Below are 18,998 nucleotides of genomic sequence, written 5' to 3' on the forward strand. Positions count from 1 at the left end.
GGCCCCCAAACCCGAGGCTCGCGAAGGATAAAGGAGCGCGGGTGGGAGTGGAGACAAATGGAAAGGGAGCTGCGAGGACGGAGTGGAAAGGAGATCACCCTAAAGGTAATCTTCGGGGGGTGGGGGATGAAAGCTACACCCATCACCTTTATTTATTACAAATAAATTAAAAGCGTAATCATGGGATCCGTCTTTTCCAGGCGCCCCCTCCCAATTTCTTTTCTTCGGGCAGTAGCCCACCCTCGCACCCCCGCCCCCTCCACCTTGGAAATAAGATCCTGTTAAATTCCGGATCCCGGCCGTTTTCTGGGCAGGGGAGGGGATGGCGGGGAGGGGTCGGAGCCGGTGAAGCCCGGGGGTGGGGCGCGGGGGCCGGGCGCCGGGCGCCGGGGCTGCGGACTGGGGGCTGCCCGGCGAGGGGCCGCGGGCAGAACAAAGCTGTGGGGGCCGCGGGCGAGCGGGTCGGCGGGCGGGCGCCCCTTACCTTCGTACACGGGGGCCATCGGGGCCGGGGTGTCCGCGATTCATGGCAACGGAGAAGGGATCGCGGCGCGCGAGCTCGGCCCCCCCAGCCTCAGTCGGAATCTGCCATCTTGAGCCTGTGTCTCCGCTCTCGGCGCAGCCGGGGCCGCTGGCGCCCGCATCACCGCCTCACTTGGCCGGCGCCGGGGGTGAGAGCCGGGCGCCGCCGCCGCCGCGGCCCGGGCCCTGCGCGGGGCTCCGGGGCGGCCGGGGGGCGCAGCGGCGGAGGCCGAGGGGCCGAGCGGCCGCGGCCCCCGAGCGGGTCCGCGGTGGGGCGGGAGCCGGGGCGGGCAGCGCGCGGCCAGTCCCCGGCCGGAGCTCAGCTCAGCATGGCTGTGTGTGGGGGCTTCGGCAAAAGTTGCACGGGAGGCGGAGGGGCGGGAGCAGCCGGGAGGAGGGGCGGGGGGCGGGGGCCGGGGGGCGGGGAGCGGCGGGGAGCGAGCGAGCCGGGGAGCGGAGTCCGCGCGCAATCGAGCGCCGATGGCACGGATGCGAGGCGGGGAAGGCCGAGCCGAGGGCAGAGCGGCGGGGCCGGGCCGGGGGGCGGGGCCGGACCGGGGGCGGGGCCGGGCCGGGCAGCAGCGATTAAAGGGAGCGAAGGAGGCTCGAGAGGGCGAGGGGTGCGTACAGGTCCATTTTGACTGGCGAAGGGGAACCGGTGGGCCAGGGGAGCAACCAGAACTTTGCGCGTCTGTGCGCGCGCACTGGGGCGGGAGGGGGCGCAAACTAGAAGGGGGCGCCGGCTGGCAGAGTGTCTCCCTCTGTCGCACCTGGTTGGCGCTCCCTGACAGAGGTGTGGAAGGTATGAGCGAAGGAGTGGGCGCAGGCCGTCCTCAGAGGGAGGATGAGTGAGTGGAGGAGCCTGACATCCGTAGGAGAAAAAGAAAAGAAAAAAGAAAAAGAAATCCATAGCAGGTCAAAGATGCTGAAGCCATTCATTCCGTGGACGCGGAAGGAATGCAGCACGCGGTGGTGGCTGAAGTCCTGAGGGAACCTGGTTTCCACGTCGTCCTCACGCCCACAGGGTCCTTACAGGCTCTTCCATCACCTGATGGTTCCCGCCGACTCGTTCCCAGGCCTCTGCCCTTCTCCGCGGAACCTTCCCAGGCCTCTGCTTTCTCCCATCAAGCCTTCAGCTACACCTCCAAACTCCCCAGTCCAGGTTCACTTCTGCAGGCCCTCCTGGATTCGGTGACAGGACGCACTGCCATGGCCTTCAAATTAAGAAGAGGAGTCTCCTGTTAGGCAGTGCTTTGAAAACTGTGGGTGGTGACAACAATCAATCATTAAAGAAATTCAGTAGATGGCAATCAGCTTAAAAAAATGAAATGTTTCAGAATAAATATTAGGGTCCATTGCCCTTAGTAAGGGTAACTGGTTGCATAAATCTCTTGTTTCAGTTATAGATACTGGACAACCATACTGTACTATGATGTAAATTGTATTTCCTAATACTGAAAGTCATGGATGAAAAAAGTTTAAAATCTATGCCTGGGGGTGTATAATAATGATTTCTAATACGGCACTACTTTCCTAAAACCAAACCCGTTATATTCTCACTACCACTTATCATTCCCAACCTCCATACCCTGTGACTCCACCCTCCTCAAACTCCTCAAAAAAAAAAAAAAAAAAGACAAGCCCTTTCATACATCTTTCTAGTTTTGTTAGTGGCACATCATTCCCAATTCATATCAGGATGACCTTAGACTGCCATCTTCCTTGCCCCCATATTCAATGCTACTCTTCCGACTGCTTCTTTTAGCCTGCCATTCACATTTGCAGGTTCCTAGAAACCATTGCTAGAACAGGACTCAGAGGTCTTCTGGACCAGTCCTACCCTTTTAAAATTGAAGGAATGAGGCCCAAAGAAATGAAATATAATGCCCAGTGTTACATAGTATTAAGTCTAAGGGTCACAGCTCTTGGATCCCCCTCTGGTGTTCTTTGCTTCGCACCATTCATTCATCCCTTCCCTTCTGTCCGCTCTGCCATCCTTACCTGGTCTCAGCACAGTTCACATAAGCACCGCCACCTTCCTCACACAGTTCTACCCATGCCAGGCTCCTGTTCACATGTGACAAGGACTCAACCTCTGCACACAGGGCTGAGGTTACTGGCTCCTTGGCTCTTAGTCAAGGCAGGCAAGCCCTGACTTACCTTTCCAAGCACATGAGTTCAACAAGTCTCTGCCTCTCCAGCCAGACTGGTTTACCTGTGGTCCTCTGCCAGCCTAGGCCATCTGGGCCTCTATCTTTGCCCAGGCTGCTACTTTCCTACCAACGGTGCCTTCTCTATCTTCGCTCTTTAACCAGATTCTACCTGTCCCCACGGTAGCGTGAGATTAAGACAGACTTGGGTTCAGATCCCAGCTCTTGCACTTAGTAGCTGTGTGAATTAGTCAAATTTCTTAACTTCTCAGACCTTCAGTTCCTGTATCTGTTATAATGAGAATAGTAATAATGTTCTTTTCATGTACTTATAAGTCTCTATCACAACCTTGTCAATGTAAGAAATGTCCAAACCTTTTCTATGAGTTTATTTGAGTCAAACTGATGGCATATCCTGGAGAGCAAGATCTCAGATACTCTGGAGAATAATAGTTTTGTAGTTTCTTGCATGCATTTGAAATTAAGAACATAAGGAAGATTATATGGAGGTGGGAGGAAGCCAGGTGGGGCTTGGATTACAGGATAGTTAACAGCTAACAAGATTATGTGCTCTCTTGAGGGTTAATGCCTCTTCCTGGGGTATTACTTCTGGCATCTCAAAGGTGTGTTAACCTTTCCTAGATGCCCAAGAACAATGGACAGGGCTGGCTTAAAATCTTTCACTAAAAAAGTTGTAGGCCTGGGGTGTGACTACCCACCACGACCAGCCCAGTTAGAAATTTATGATCAGCTCACCCTGTGAGGTTACTTCCCATTGAACCCTCCCCCCCCCGCCCCCGCAACCACCACCTCTTGTTTGTCCACAACCTTTACCATAAAGGCATTATCTCTCTTCCCCTTTCCCATGCTGCACGATAGAACCTTCTGCAATGCTGGAAATGTAACAACTTGCAGCTGCTGAGCACATGAAATGTGGCAGTGTGACTGAGGAACTGAATTTTTCATTTTTAATTGATTGTCCTGTGTGGTTACTGGCTACCATGATTGGACAGTGCATTTCCAACCTGTAAGCTCAGCTGGGGAAGAACCCTTGCTGATCCTGCTTGACGTCATATCCCAGCAGCGAGCACACTGCCTGGTAGATGGTAGGCACTGCACAAGTATTTGTTGAATGAGTGATAGCTGCCTTTTATTGCATGCTCACTTGACACTAAGAACTTGATGTAAGTAATGTGGTATAGTCCGCCCCCCCCCCCCGCCCCCGCCCAGCCCAGCCCCTGAGGCGGGATTAGATCAGAGTTTGTATAGAGTGCTGGCAGCTAGTAGAAGTTCAATAAAAGGTGGTTATTATCATTAGTAAGACCTCCCAGTGACCATGACCATCCAACTGATTTTTATTTCTTCTTCCTCTAGGCTTCCAGAGCAGTTCCTGCCTGTCACACCCTCTGTTGTCCCATGGCATACCTCAGCTTAGATGGCAGACTCTCCTCTGTACAGGGGCCCTGTCCCCACAACTGGGTTGGCAGCATTTGGGCCAGGCCCATGGCATTCTTGTTTGGATGTCCCTCAGCTCAGGGCCTGCACTGAGTAGTGTTCAATAGTTGCCTCTAACTTTGTCCGGTTTCTGCCAAGCCATGAGTTTCTTTTCCTTTTTTGAAACAATCTTTATTGTTGAAAGTATTACATATGTCTCCTTCCCCCCCTCCCCCCCATTGAACTCTTTCAGCCTGCCTTTCACCACCACCACCACCACTACTACCCCCGCCCCCCCAGGCCTTCAGCCCACTATTGTCTGTGTCCCTGGGGCATACATGCATATAAGGTCTTTGGTTGATCTCTTCCCACCCACCCACCCTCCCCGGCCTTCCCTCTGAGGTTCCCCAGTCTGTCCCATGCACCTTGAGTTTCACTCTCTCCAGCACACCCGCCTCTGTGCTCTCAAAATTCGTTTGCTAAAATCCTAGCCCCCAGTGCCTCAGCAGGTGACTGTTTTGGGAAGTAGGTTCTTTAAAGAGGTCATGAAGTTAAACTGTCATGGGGGTGGTGGTGGGGCTAATCCAATATAACTGGTGTTCTTGTAAGAAGGGAATTAGAACGTGGAGACACAGAGGAGAGGCCATGTGAAGATATGGGGTGAAGGCAGCCGTCTGCAAGCCAAGGAGAGAGGCTTCAGAAGAAACCAAGCCCGCTGATCCTTTGATCCCAGACTTCTAGCTTCCAGAATTGTGAGACAATGAATTTCGGTTGTTGAAGCCAGGCCGTCTGTGATGCTGTGTTATGGCAGCCCTAGCAAATTAATACACCCCATAGCAGGTGCATTAACATAAAGAAAGATCGTGCCCTTGCCAGGTCGCTCAGTCGGTTGAGCGTGGTCCCATGCACCAGAAGGCTGCTGGTTTGATTCCCAGTCAGGGCACATGCCTGGGTTCCAGACCTGATCCTTGGTTGGGGTCTGTGTGGGAGGTGACGGGTCGATGTTTTTCTCTTCCTTCCTCTCTCTCTAAAAATCAATCTATAAATAAAAACATATTAAAATGAAGAAAGATCACCTGTGTGAACTGAAAACATCTTGAGAGTGGCCTCCAGAGAAGAGGGTGCCAGAGAAGCCCCCACCTCCTCTTCAGACCTCCATGTCTAAAGCTGTACCTATGTATGTGCTGCTCCATTTCAGTAAAAGACATTCAGTCAAGCCCCAGCTGGTGTTGCTCAGTGGATAGAGCGTCAGCCTGTGGACTGAAGGGTCTGGGTTCGATTCCGGTCAGGGGCACATGCCCGGGTTGCAGGCCTGGTTCCCAGTAGGGGGCATGCAGGAGGCAGCTGATCAACGATTCTCTCTCATCATTGGTGTTTCTATCTCATTCCCTTCCTCTTTGAAATCAATAAAAATGTGTTTTAGAAAAAAAAGACATCCAGTAGAGCTAGCATAATGGGCATCACACAGGTGGAAATGTTACTTAAATGAATTTAGATAGTTTTGGTCATGAATTGGCAGGTTGAGCACGCCTATCTGTCTCCCCCCAGTGACTGCAGCCGAGGGGGAACAGGCTCTAAACCCAACAGTGAAATACCACGGACGGAGAGCGTGAGGGCCGGAAGGGAGAGGGGCTGAGACAGAGCCCCGAGGAGCACCGGTATGGACAGTATGGGGAGAGGAGAAAGGACTTCCTGTGGAGGGAAGGGGGAGGGAGGAGGATAACCTGGACAGAATGGTACCGGGACATAGCAGGGCAAGGACATTGGGAAGGGAGACGTGGTCAGCAGTGCTGGTTCTAATGGGAGGTCGCGTCACATAAAGCTAGTCAGGAGGTTTTATGTATTGAGCACTGTGAATTATACGTGAGTGACTCTGGTGATACTAATTTGAGGGAAATGTGGTGTTCTTAAATTCAGCCTGAAAAGAATGTGCAGTGTTTGGAAGTTGGAGGTGGGAGGGTGAGGAGGGTTAGGGAGGCACCAGAAGAGGGCACGAGAGAGTCTGCTTCCTCCCCTCCCTACCTCCCCCAACCTTCCCTGGATATTACTTCTGGCATCTCAAAGGTGTGTTAACCTGTCCTAGATGCACAAGAACAATGGACAGGGCTGACAAGAGAGAGAGCACAATATTTGGCTAGAGATAGTATACATTGCCATTTATTTATTTATTTTAAATATATATTTTTATTGATTTCAGAGAGGAAGGGAGAGGAAGAGAGAAATAGAAACATCAGTGATGACAGAGAATCACTGATCGGCTGCCCTCTGCATGCCCCTCACTGGGGATTGAGCCTGCAACCCGGGCATGTGCCTCACCTGGAATTGAACCGTGACCTCCTGGTTCATAGGTCGACGTTCAACCACTGAGCCACGCCGGCCGGGTGCATTTTATTTATTTAATACACCCAGTAGCACTTAGTGTTCTGAGAAGTTTACAAATATCAACTCATTTAATAAATTTGATTTCTTGCACAACAAGGAACTCTAGGTTGCCAAAGCACCTTTAACTGCAGTGTGCCGGAGAAACAATAGCAAAGGCAAGAGAACTGGAAAAGATTTAGTAGCCATGTACGCCAATCACCTCTTCTTAATTGCCTTTCTATAAAAGGGCGCGAGTAGCATGTTTCTCAGGGGTTAGTAGAGTAAGCACGGGGGAGTTTTGCCCTCGTTTCAAGTTCATTTTGCCCACAGGACAAGTGACAGAGGGTCTTTCCTTCATTTATGCCTGTAGTTGTGAAAATGCACACCACCACAGTCTCTTCCAGGCCCCAAGATGGGGTATTTCTCTCCGGGGTGGGTCTCCTCAGGTGAGCACGTCCTTATTAGTCTCAAGGTGTTCACGGTACGGTGTCTGTGCAGCTTGAATCTTACTGGGTCTTGGCGTGTGTTGCCCTCATTTTCCTGCCTGGCCCCATTTCTGTGTTGGCGGATCCTGGGGTTTTGTCTTTGAAGGATGTGTCTCGGGGGAGGCAGGTCACTTTTCAGAATGTCTTCCGAGATCACACCCCTCTTTTGGTCTCTCCATCTATGCGTCGGTTTACAGCTCTCTCTTCGACCATGATATATCTTTCTATCCCTTCCACACTTACTTCTCCTCTGTCTCCTTTCCCCCTTTTACAATTCTGTTTCTTAACAAGTCATAATACAGACCTGCTTGTTTTAGTTATTCCTAAGAAACTACTGCAAACTTCTGAATTAAACCTTTGATCGGCTTAAAGGATACATTTTAAAAATAGACCGTGTCAATTTCTGCAGGAACCCTTAAGTAGCTGCTGTGGGGGTAGAGTATGACATGGATGAGGATGTGGATGAGGAAGCATTGCATTCAGATGAGGAGACCATTGCAGCTCTGGCTCTGAGGGCAGAGTAGAGCGAGTGTGGCAGGTGGAGGGAGTCTGATTGTGGAAGAGGCAGCCTTGGAGGGATTGCGCTGGCAGGATGGGGGGAGAGGGGGCATCATTCATAGTTTGCTTCTACTCCTGGAAGAAAACAATCAGACGTCTGAACAGGGATACAGGAAAGGCAAAGGGAGGCAGAAAACCCCACAGGCAGCCTATGCGTGTAAGAGAAGCCGGATGCAGGGGCTGGGAAGGTGGGGTGATTTGGTTGGAGGTTGCGGGAATGGGAGATGAGGATGGGTTTGCACGTGAGAAGCAGCTCAGAGAAGCATTCCATCCCAACAGAGAAATGTGTGATGAGGGAGGTGGGTCATAGCCTGCTCTGCCTGACATGCAGTCCAGACGGAACTTGGACACTAGGCAGAAATGGCACAGAGAGAAGCTTTACCTGAGAGTGGATGTAGAAAGGAGAGTAGACACAGGAGAAGTCTTTATTTTTTTTTAAAAAAAATATATATCTGTATTGATTTCAGAGAGGAAGGGAGCGGAGAGAGAGATAGAAACATCAATGATGACAGATGCATGCCCCCTACTGGGGACCGAGCCCACAACCCAAGCATGTGCCCTGAACAGGAATCAAAAGGTGACCTCCTGGTTCATAAGTTGATGGCCAACCACTGAGCCACACTGGCCGGGCAGGAGAACCCTTTTAAAAGTTCGTTAAGGCAAGTTAAGCCCGGCTCAGTGATGAAGGGGTGGGCCTATCCATGTCTGCACTGTGTACATTTGTATCGTGAAGTGTCCTCCCTCTGGCATGGTAGAGCTTGCCCCTATGTGGCAGCGCCTAGAGGGAAGTTACGGTGATGGCAGAGGGCTGTTAGCACTGACGCTTGGCTCTGACGTTGCCAGTGACCTCTGCGATGCCAAATCCAGTGCCCCTTTTCCGTCCCTGCCCTGCCTGATCTCCAAACAAACATCAGTTAGACACTAATCCCTTTATTCTTCTTGGATCAATCCCCTCCCTTGACTTTTCATAATGATGCACTTTTAAATTTTCCCTTCAGCATCCCTGGTTATTGCTTCTCTCTTTCTTGTTTTCACCAAGAAATTCAATTCATCCAATGTTCATGACTGCGCCCTGTGTGTGCGATTCTACAGCAGGAACGGATTGTAAAAGGGAATAAGCCACAGCCCCTGCTTTCCAGGAGCTCAAGTTCAAAGCCATCAGGTAGACTCTCCCTGGTGAGGAGCACAACTCAACCTGATGAGTGCAGCACATGAGGAGGCACATGGTCAACGCAGGCACAGAGGCCACCGACCAGGAGCATGTCTGCAGGAGGGAGGAGAAGGCGTGTCTGCGCCCAGAAGCGTGAGTTCTGGCAGGGGGACAGCAAGGAGAAAGGCAGGTGTCCAGGATCCGTAAGAAGTCACAATATTACTCAACACCAAGAACAAGGCTCAGGCAGTGGTCAGGGACCAGGCTGGGGATAGAGGCAGAGTCTTGTATGCCACGCCAAGGGATTTGTACTTTATTCTGTATTCACCAAGTGTGGGGGGTAAATGAGGAATTAGTTTTTTGTTTGTGTGTGTGTGTGTTTTCTCTTTGTTAATCCTCACCCGAAGATATTTTCCCATTTGATTATCAGAGAGAGAGAGAAGAAGGGAGGGGGAGGGACACAGCGAGAGAGAAACATCTATGTGAGACAAACGCAGGACCCTTCAGTCCGAGGGCCGGCACTCTGTCCACTGAGCCAAACTGGCTAGGGCAAGTGAGTTCAATTTTGAACCTGTGGAGTTTAGGATTCCTAAGAGATTGTCAGGTAGGGATGCTCACAGGAAGAGTTTGGGTCCTTGGGTGACCTGCGTCACACCCTACAGGAACTTTCTAAAGATGCAGAACTCAAGCCCATCGACTCAGGAATCGCTGGGGGCAGTGCCTGGGAATCTGCATTCAAATGCACTCTCTAGTCCAGGGGATAGTTATAACAGAGAACGTCAACAGGCAGAGGTATGGAAACAACCGCTGGTGTGAGACGCTGAAGCTACAGGGAGGAGCTGGGAAGGGGAGGCGCCATCATCTGAGGTGCTGTGTGAGATGCTCTGGAGGTAGAGGGGCCGACCCAGAGTCCTGGCATCTTGGAGATGAACTGACCTTGGAACCACAGACTTCCTGGCCTCTTGCTTTCTGAGTGGAGCGAGGTCCTTATTAAGCCACCTTGAGCTGGGCATCCCATTACTTACAGCTATCAGCATCTTAATTAATACACCGAAGAATTTAATTTTGTGATTTCCAGATAATGTTTTATCACAGTCCATGTGGAGATCTTTTACAAATATTTCAACAGCCTCTGCTGTACACCTAAAACCAATCATGTTAAAAATCATATTAAAAAATACGTCAACAGCCTCAAAGGGCAATTTCTAAAACACAAAGGCTCTTTTGTCACAGAATTCTGGGGGTTTTCATTGTACGTGTGAGATGAATTTGAATTTTTAAAGACGTTCTTGTGAAATATGGCAGCAGCTTCAGCTCACATCCCGCTTGCCCTAGGTGGTACACTTAATCAACATTCAGGAACTGCTGATTTGCTATCTTTTCTTTAGGAGACACACACTGCCTGGCAGATTGGAGCTAGTTTGTCTGGTTGAGTTAGGTATTTACATAGAAGACAGAACAACAGAAAGGAAGATTTAAAATACAGTCTTAAATTTCCTTGTGTTCTTTTGATATTGTTTTGTTGATCCTGAACTTCTGAATGTTAAATAACAGCCACCGAGAAGGGAAGGTGGTGAGCGGCAGGGAGGGGTCAGAGTTCTCTCATCAGAGAAGTAGGCTGGTCAACAACACGACGGCCTCCTTGGACACCTGAGTCTGAGCTTTGGGCAAAGCTAGGGCCATGACAGGGGTCGCTGAGGAGAGCATGTGCTAGAAACAGGCTCAGCAGGGCATTCGTCATGAGACCACGCTGCCCACTCTATTTAGCATCAAAGGGGAAATGTTCTGAGATATACATCATTAGGCAATTTTGTTCTTGTGCAAACACCAAGGAGTACACTTATGCACACCTAGATGCTGTAGCCTGCTACACACCTAGGCTGTTTGGTACAGGCTATTGCTACTAGGCTACAAGCCTGTACAGCATATTAGCGTACGAATCAACATGAGATGAAACCAAGCACAAGAGAAAATGATGCAATCAGGAGATTGGTAAACATGAGGTGGATGAGGCTGCTGCCAGTGTGACACAGCAGACTGTTTTACAGCAAGCTTTTTTGTTGTAAGTAGAAAGATTACACTCTAAAATAACGATAAAAACGATGGTATAGTAAATACATAAATCAGTAACATAGCCATCGACTATCGTCGAATATTCAGTACTGTACATGATTGTATGTGTTGTACTTTTGTACGACTGGCAGTGCACCAGCTAGGATGCCACTAAGTTATAGGAATGTTTCATCTCCACGATGATCTTCCGGGCCCATGTCCTCATGCAGAACATGACTGTATTGCAACTGGCTCTCCTACCTGCACTATCCTGTTATTTAACATTCAGAAGTTCAGGATCAACAAAACAATAGAAAAGAACCCAAGGCAGTCTTGTGGAACCTGGGAGTCCCTTCCCAGAATAATGTTTCTAAATGCATTAAAAAATGTATAGTGTTACCAACTTAACAAAAGGAAGATAAACAATCCAATAAAAAAATGGGCCAAGGACCTAAATAGACACTTTTCGAAAGAGGACATTCAGAAGGCCAAGAGACATGAAAACATGCTCAAAGTCACTAACCATCTGAGAGATGCAAATCCAAACAACAATGAGATACCATCTCACACCTGTCAGAATGGCTATCATCAACAAATCAACAAACGACAAGTACTGACGAGGACGTGGAGAAAAAGGATTCCCACCTCGTGCACTGCTGGTGGGAATGCAGACTGGTGCAGCCACTGTGGAAGACAGTATGGAGTTTCCTCAAAAAGTTAAAAATGGGACTCCCATTTGACCCAGTAACCCCACTTCTAGGAATATATCCCAAGAATTCAGAAACACCAATCAGAAAGGACATATGCACTCCTATGTTCATAGCAGCACAATTTACAATAGCTAAGATTTGGAAACAGCCTAAGTGCCCATCAGCAGATGAGTGGATTAAAAAACTGTGGTACATCTACACAATGGGATACTATGCTACTATAAAAAATAAGGAACTTTTACCATTTGCAACAGCATGGGTGGAACTGGAGAGCATTGTGCTAAGTGAAATAAGCCAGTCGGAGAAAGATAAATATCACATGATCTCACTCATATGTGGGACATAATGAAAAACATAAACTGATGAATAAAAACAGAACCAGAGACAGAGAAATACTGAACAGATGTCAAACCTCAGAGGGAAGGCAGGTGAGAGGTGGGGGGGCTGCGGGAGGAGTGGGAGGAGCGGTAAGAGATCAACCAAAGGACTTGTATGCAAGCATATTAGCATAACCAATGGACACCGTGGGGGCTTGTCCTGGGGAGGTGGGAGTGGCCGGGGAGGCGTCGCTGGGGGAAAAGGGAGACATATGTAATACTTTAAACAAACAGAAAAGTATAGTGTTATAAAAGAAACTATGTTTCTTTATTTTTTTAAATCCTCACAGGAGGATATTTTTTCCATTGATTTTAGAGAAAGGGAAAGACAGAGAGAAACATCGATGTGAGAGAAACACATCTGACTGGTTGCCTCCTGCATGTGTCCTGACCAGGGCCCGGGCTGGGGAGGAGCCTGCAACTGAGCTACATGCCCTTGGCTCGAATCAATCCCGGGATTCTTTTTTTTGTTGTTGTTAATATATTTTATTGATTTTTTTTTTTTTTTTACAGAGAGGAAGGGAGAGGGATGGAGAGTTAGAAACATCGATCAGCTGCCTCCTGCACACTCCCTCCTGGGTATGTGCCCACAACCAAGGTACATGCCCTTGACTGGAATCGAACCTGGGAACCTTGAGTCCGCAGGCCAATGCTCTATCTACGAGCCAAACCAGCTAGGGCATATCTTTCTTTCTTTCTTTTTTTTAAAAAAATATTTCTTTATTGATTTCAGAGAGGAAGGGAGAGGGACAGAGAGATAGAAACATCAATGATGAGAGAGAATCATTGATTGGCTGCCTCCTGCACATCCCCCAGTGGGGACTGAGCCCACAACCCGGACATGTGCCATTGGCCGGAATCAAACCTGGGACCCTTCAATCCTCAGGCCGATGCTCCATCCACTGAGCCAAACCAGCTAAGGCAGCATATGTTTCTTAAAAAAAAAAAAAAATTGATTTCAGAGAGAAAGGGAGAGGAAGAGAGAGATAGAAACATCAATGTTCAGAGAATCATTGATGAGCTGCCTCCTGCATGCCCCCTACTGGGGATTGAGAAAGCAACCTAGGCATGTGCCCTGATGGCAAACCAAACCATGACCTCCTTCCGGGGTTATAGGTCAATGCTCAACCACTGAGCTACACTAACTGCAGGCCTAATAGCTACAAAGTAGCGATGAATATAAACCATACTTCAGTATACCAGTAACAACTCTCAACATGATATAAAAATACTTGTGACTTCCACTGGTAACAAAGCCGGAGGCACTGCAATTACTCCCCTGGCTGGTTGCCTACAGTCAGATTTGAAGATTTAAGGTTAATGAAAATAAAGAAGTCATTTCCCCCCATTCAAGTTCATAGACCCCCTGAATTCTAGCCACAAACCCCTTGTGCCGTGGTCGGCAAACTGCGGCTCTTTGGCCCCTTGAGTGTGGCTCTTCCACAAAATACCACGGCCTGGGCGAGTCTATTTTGAAGAAGTGGTGTTAGAAGAAGTTTCAGTTTAAAAAATTTGGCTCTCAAAAGAAATTTCAATCGTTGTACTGTTGATATTTGTCTCTCTTGACTAATGAGTTTGCTGACCACTGCCCTTGTGGATATGGGACTCCAGCATAAGAATCCCTTCTCTTAGCCTATTCTGCTATTTTTGTGTACTATTTATTGTCTTCTAACATCATAGGTTTTTCATTCATCTTTTAAGTCTGTTTTTTATGTCTGATTCTCCCTACTGAAATGTAAGTTCCACGAAGCCAGGATGTTTGCCTATCTTGTTCACTAGTGCCCAGAACAGTGCCTGACACTTACTGTAGGCTCCTTAAATATTGGCCCATGAAAGTACAGAAGGCACCAGCACTGAGCCCAGGCAGAGTGGCAAGGAGTGTTCTTGACCTCTCTTACTTCCCTCTCTCCTGTCTTCCTTCTCTGTATCCTATCCTCGTTCTTTTACCTTTACAATCTTTCTCCTTTCCCTTTATTTAAAAAAAAGTCACATATTTTTCATTTCTCTCTCATTCAACAAGTATGTGCTGACAACACACTCGTGACAAGACAGACCCAGAACCGGGGCTCCGAGAGCTGGGCAGTGGCTAAGAACATGGCCTTCAGGACAACCCATGTTCAATGTCTGCCTCTCCATCATGCTTGCCATCTGCCTACGGGTAAATCTCTTGACTCTCTGTGACTAGTTTCTTTTACATCGTTCAGTCAGTCATTAGAGGGCTGAGGATGTGTCTGGCGCTGTGCTAGGTACTTGTGCTACTCTGGGGAGAGAGACGAGTCAACACAAGCATACGGTGTGACAAATGTGCTGATGGACAAAGGGCACGTGCGATAGGAGGGTAACTCTTGAAATCCCGAGCCCCATGAAATTCGGTCTGAGAGCTCCCAAAGTCAAGGACAGTCCATTAGCTCCAAATAATTTCAAATAAATTCCATTGAGTTTTTTTGTATTTCTGGAACAACCCTGAGGGGACTTCAAGTTCATAATGCATGATAAGAATGATTAAATATCTTCTTATTCCATCCAGACGATTTCCTTCTCCCCAGCACGTCGCTGTGTGGATTGACTTAAACTCTTGCCTTCCTGTTGGGCGAAAGGAAGGGGACAGGGCACAAATTTCAGGACTGGTGATTTCAGGGTTCTCCTTGGTAGATAGTGAAGAAAGGGCTGTGGATGCCCTCTTGGTGCTAATTTTGCTCAGACGCAGGAGCATATGAGATGGGGGTGGGTGCGGGGAGGCATCCTAAAGAAAGTGATGTGTAAGCCAAACCACATCAGGAAGAGAGGTCTGGAGAACAAGAGATGCTGGCCCTGCACTGGGGGAATCCAGTCTCCCTCGAGCACAAGAGATGAAGAGGAGGCTAGCAAGAGAAAATGATGAGATGGTGGAATGGAGAGAGGTCAGATGGCTAAGTGGGGCCCAGTCATGCAAGGCCTCTCAAAGGGCTGTGATTGTCCAGAGAAAACGGAGAATCAGGGTGTGACAAGGTCAGGTAGAGGGTTCAGGAGCCCTCATCGGCTATAGAGTGGGACTAGATCAGACGGCCACAGGACTAGGAGGCAAAGGATGAGAGACCTGGGCCATGGTGATGGCAACAGGACAAATCACTGGTTTCAGGAGACATTCCAGAGCTGGAATCGATAGGACTTAATGACTAAGAGTGTGGAGGGCAGGTGAAGTGTTATGAGTTAAATTGTGTCTGCCTCCCCCAAAATATGTTGAAGTGCTAATCTCCAAGACTCAGAATGTGACCGTATTTGGGAGTTGGACCATTGCAGATGTAATTAGTTAACGTAAAGTCTATGGAGTGGGGTGGGCCCTACTTCAATGCAGCTGCTGTTCTTATAAGATGGTTGTGTGAAGACAGAGATGGGGAGAATGTCACATGAAGACAGAAGTGGAGTGGTGCACCTACAAGCCAGGAATTCCAGAAATTACCAGAAAACTGCCAGAAGCTAGGATGAGGCAAGAAAAGATCCCCGAGTTTCAGAGGGATCGGGGTCCTGTGGACACCTTGATTTCAGACTTCTAGCCCCCAGCACGGTGAGGCGATACATTTCTGGCATTTGTGTTACTTAGTTACAGCAGCTCAAGGAGACTGACACAGGGGGAGTTTAGCCACATCATTGTGGTGAACATTGAGGCTACTCTGAACGTTTATTATAAACACTAAGAGCAAGAGGAGCTGGAAAATATGAACAAAAATTAAAAGGAAGCTCTGGCTGGTGTGCTCAGTGGTTAGAGGGTCTGCCTCCAGACTGAATAATCTCTGGTTCTATTCCCGGTCTAGGGCACGTGCCACCTGGGTTACAGGTTCGATCCCAGCCCTGGTTTAGGTGTGTGTGGGAGGCAACCAATTAATGTGTGTGTGTGTGTGTGTGTCTTTCTCCCTCCCTTCCTTTCTCCCTTCAACTCTCTCTAAAAATCAATGGAAAAAATATCCTCGGGTGAGGATTAACAACAACAACAACAAATTAAAAGGAAAACCAGAAAATGCGATAAATTGATTCAGAGATGCTTCAAGACCCACACGTGCTGCTGGAACTCAGCACCCTCGCTCCACAGGCTTGCTGCTCGGTTTAGAGGAGGTGATGCGTGTAGCATTGCTTTGTACACATAAAGCACTCTAGTTATGTTAAAGCTTTGTCTCCATTTTAATTAAATAAAAACACAGGGCCATATGTTGGAGTTGCCCACACAAATAGTTCCCACCTACAGGCCTGGCAACATCATTTGTGGAGCTCAGTGCAAAATGAAACTGTGGGGCCCCTTGTTCAGAAATTATGAAGAGTTTCACGTCAGTGACAGCAGAGCATCAGGCCAAGCACGCAGACAGCCCTGTGACCTGCACCCTGAAGCCGTCCTGCCCTTGGGAGCCTGAGCCAGACCTCTGTGGAGCTCTTCGAATCCAGAGAGCCATAGGGTTGGACACGTGGAGGGAGGGGGAGAGGTAAGGAGGAAGGGCTGAGGGCTGAGAACCAAGGAATGATCAGGTGCAATGAGTAGAGACTGCCCGCCCCAAGAGGGGACAGATGTTGGGCAACAGTGAATATACAATATGTTCAGACAGTTAGATGGGCCTGAGGTGGGGGTGGGGGAGGGCCTTTGGGGCCAAGCAGAGGTATTTGACTCTATCTCTAGAAGTGATAGAGGAACACTGAAGGTTTTTGAGCAGGAGTTCAAGTTGGTAGAGAATGGAAGGAAGGGTTGGAAAACAAAAGCTATAAGGTTATAAATTGTTCTCCAAAGCAAGATATAGCCCCTCTCAAAAGAAGAAGAAGAAAAAAGATAGAACCCCTTCTCTCCAGCTCTGTATGTGTGACACCCAACTGTTTGCTGAATGGGTGGGTGGCCTTGATGTGATGATGTCATTCCAACCTGGTTTAGCCCCCAACCAGACACACAAACAGGGTGGGGCAACATGGGTGCACAGTTGTTCCTATGGATAAACAATATGATAATTAATAAATAATAATACAAGAATAAACTTTGTTTTGCATGTTCACAACTGTGAATACAACCATTCAGCTTTTTGTTTATAATAATTTGAGAAGTTGTAGAAACACCTATAATTTTAGTGTGCTTAATCTCTTTATTAGTGAAATATCTGACCCAGTGGCTAGGAATTGATGGCTGTTTTACTATGGTTTGAACTCACTGTGTTCTGTAAGCGTATTTTTTTCTAGAATATTTTTAGGCCTGAATATGTAATTTTAGGTCAACTCCCCCCTCAACCCACACTGAGCCCTAACTGCTGATTTGTAATCTGAGCAACATGGTTAGGTAGGCTCACGGATGCAGTGCCAGTCATCTGTTTATATGGTCCATCATTTCCTCTTCACCATAAAGGATGCACATTGCTCTACCATCATTTCCTTTTATCCCACATAGCTATGACCAAGTGGCAAGCATTCTGTCCCAAACTGCTGCACCAAGACCCTAGGCTTACAAAACAATTTGTCTTGGCTGTAAAGTCAACGTAGCTTTAGTTTAAAGTGCAAGTCGGGACCAGGAGGATCCTCTGGGTTTCATGTTTGAATGAAACACTCGAACTTCCCCACCATGACTACTGCCACGAACAGTCTTGTGATGATTTCTGAAAACTGAGACAATCCAAGTCCTGCTCATTTCCTTCAATTTTCTTTTCTTTCCCCAACTGTTTTCTATTTATTCTTTATCCTAACCATAAAGCAAGGAAAACTGAAATAATTACTTAGAAAATTTCCACTGCTGTCAAGATGACAAAAGCTATACAGTGTGGGTGATTAGGCAAGAACAATGGATAAAAAGACAGTGCTCAAAAAGAAAAATGATTTCTTAAACTGGAGAAAAGAAAGCAAGTTGGCACTATGATCAAACTAAATTAAGTTACATGGTAGTGAAGAAAAATTTGAATGTCAGACCAATCTTTTCGCTCCTGTGTACTCATTCTCATGGATAAGGTAGGTAGTTTGTGTGTGTGTGTGTTTTTAAAGGTTTTATTATTTTTTAATATTTTTATTGATTTCAGAGAGGAAGGAAGAGGGGAAAGTGAGACAGAAACATCAGTGATGAGAGAGAATCATTGATTGGCTGCCTCCTGCACGTCCCCTACTGGGGATCAAGCCCACAATCCAGACATGTTCCCTTGACCAGAATCAAACCCGGGACCCTTCAGTCCGTAGGCTGACGCTCTATCCACTGAAACAAACCAACTAGGGCAAGGTAGGTGGTTTAGGACTTCATAGTAAATTTGTATGAGATAGTGGATATTAAGAGAATGTGTAACAATGGCTGCATTATTAATTGGTATAGGTTCTGGATTTTATATCTGATTGTTCACAAAAATACAGAAACACTAATATAGTGAGAGCCCTTGCCTCTGTGAAGTAACACAAGCTGTTGTAACAAATAAAAGCTGACAGTGGCCTAACACAACGGAAGTTGACTTCTCATTCTTACAATAGCCCAGGGCGCGAGTTCAGCAGGAGGCCTTCCACACAGTGATTCAGGGACCCAGGCTTCCCCCACCTGTGTGCGGAGCTCCAAGTCCTTCGCTTCCCACTGGCAGTCAGGAGGAGAGAACGGGTCCTCTGTGGGAGGTTTTGATGGGCCCTGCCTAGGATCCGTGTCCCTGTCTTCCATCCACACTCCAGTGGCAACAATTCAGTTGTTGCTACATCTAAGCCTGAGGGGGCTGGGCAATGGGTCTGAGCATCCACGAGGAAGAGGACAAATCCGAGAGATGACCACACAATCCCTGCCACTATTGCGTGAAGCCAGACGGCCAAGGGTCCAGTTCCCGCACTGGGCCACATTCAAAGACACATAGGTTCAGCTGCAAGAAAGAATTAAAATAAATTTAAATTGAAACCCCAGCTGCAGTCGCTCAAGAAAGCTTCAAAGAAGAATTACCTTTTTAATGAACAGGCAAACTTTGCAAATCTTCTCCCATCTCCCTCCTTCTATGTATGTACCCCCTGCACACGGCAGCTATCTACTTCCCAGGTCCTCTTCTCCCCACTCCAGGCATTCAAATCTCATTGCAACATAGGCCTTTTCCTCCCCATTACCCTGATTGTGCCTGTTTAACCCTCTGGGCTTCAGTGTCCCTGTCTGTGAATTGGGAAACTTGAACCAAATGACCCTCATGTATTGAACACTCTAGAATATTTATTGAGTGCCCACTGGGCTAGGCCAGCTCAAACATTCTCAAATG

The 18,998-nt window shown here is 48.0% G+C and overlaps 1 protein-coding gene across 2 annotated transcripts in view; it reads right to left on the bottom strand.

Moving 5' to 3' along the window:
- Positions 1–725, bottom strand: part of HIPK2 (homeodomain interacting protein kinase 2) — a 177,173-nt gene extending 176,448 nt beyond the window's left edge. The window contains exon 1 of one of the 2 annotated variants that reach the window (XM_080665721.1): positions 485–725. In XM_080665721.1, coding sequence (XP_080521847.1) covers positions 485–503 — 19 coding nt within the window. In that variant the 5' untranslated portion in view covers positions 504–725. The remainder of the gene's footprint in view (positions 1–484) is intronic. The other variant, XM_080665720.1, reaches the window with a different exon arrangement.
- Positions 726–18,998: the final 18,273 nt, after the last annotated feature.

Source organism: Plecotus auritus (genome assembly GCF_963455305.1).
Source record: "Plecotus auritus genome assembly, chromosome: 4".
Lineage (NCBI taxonomy): Eukaryota > Metazoa > Chordata > Mammalia > Chiroptera > Vespertilionidae > Plecotus > Plecotus auritus.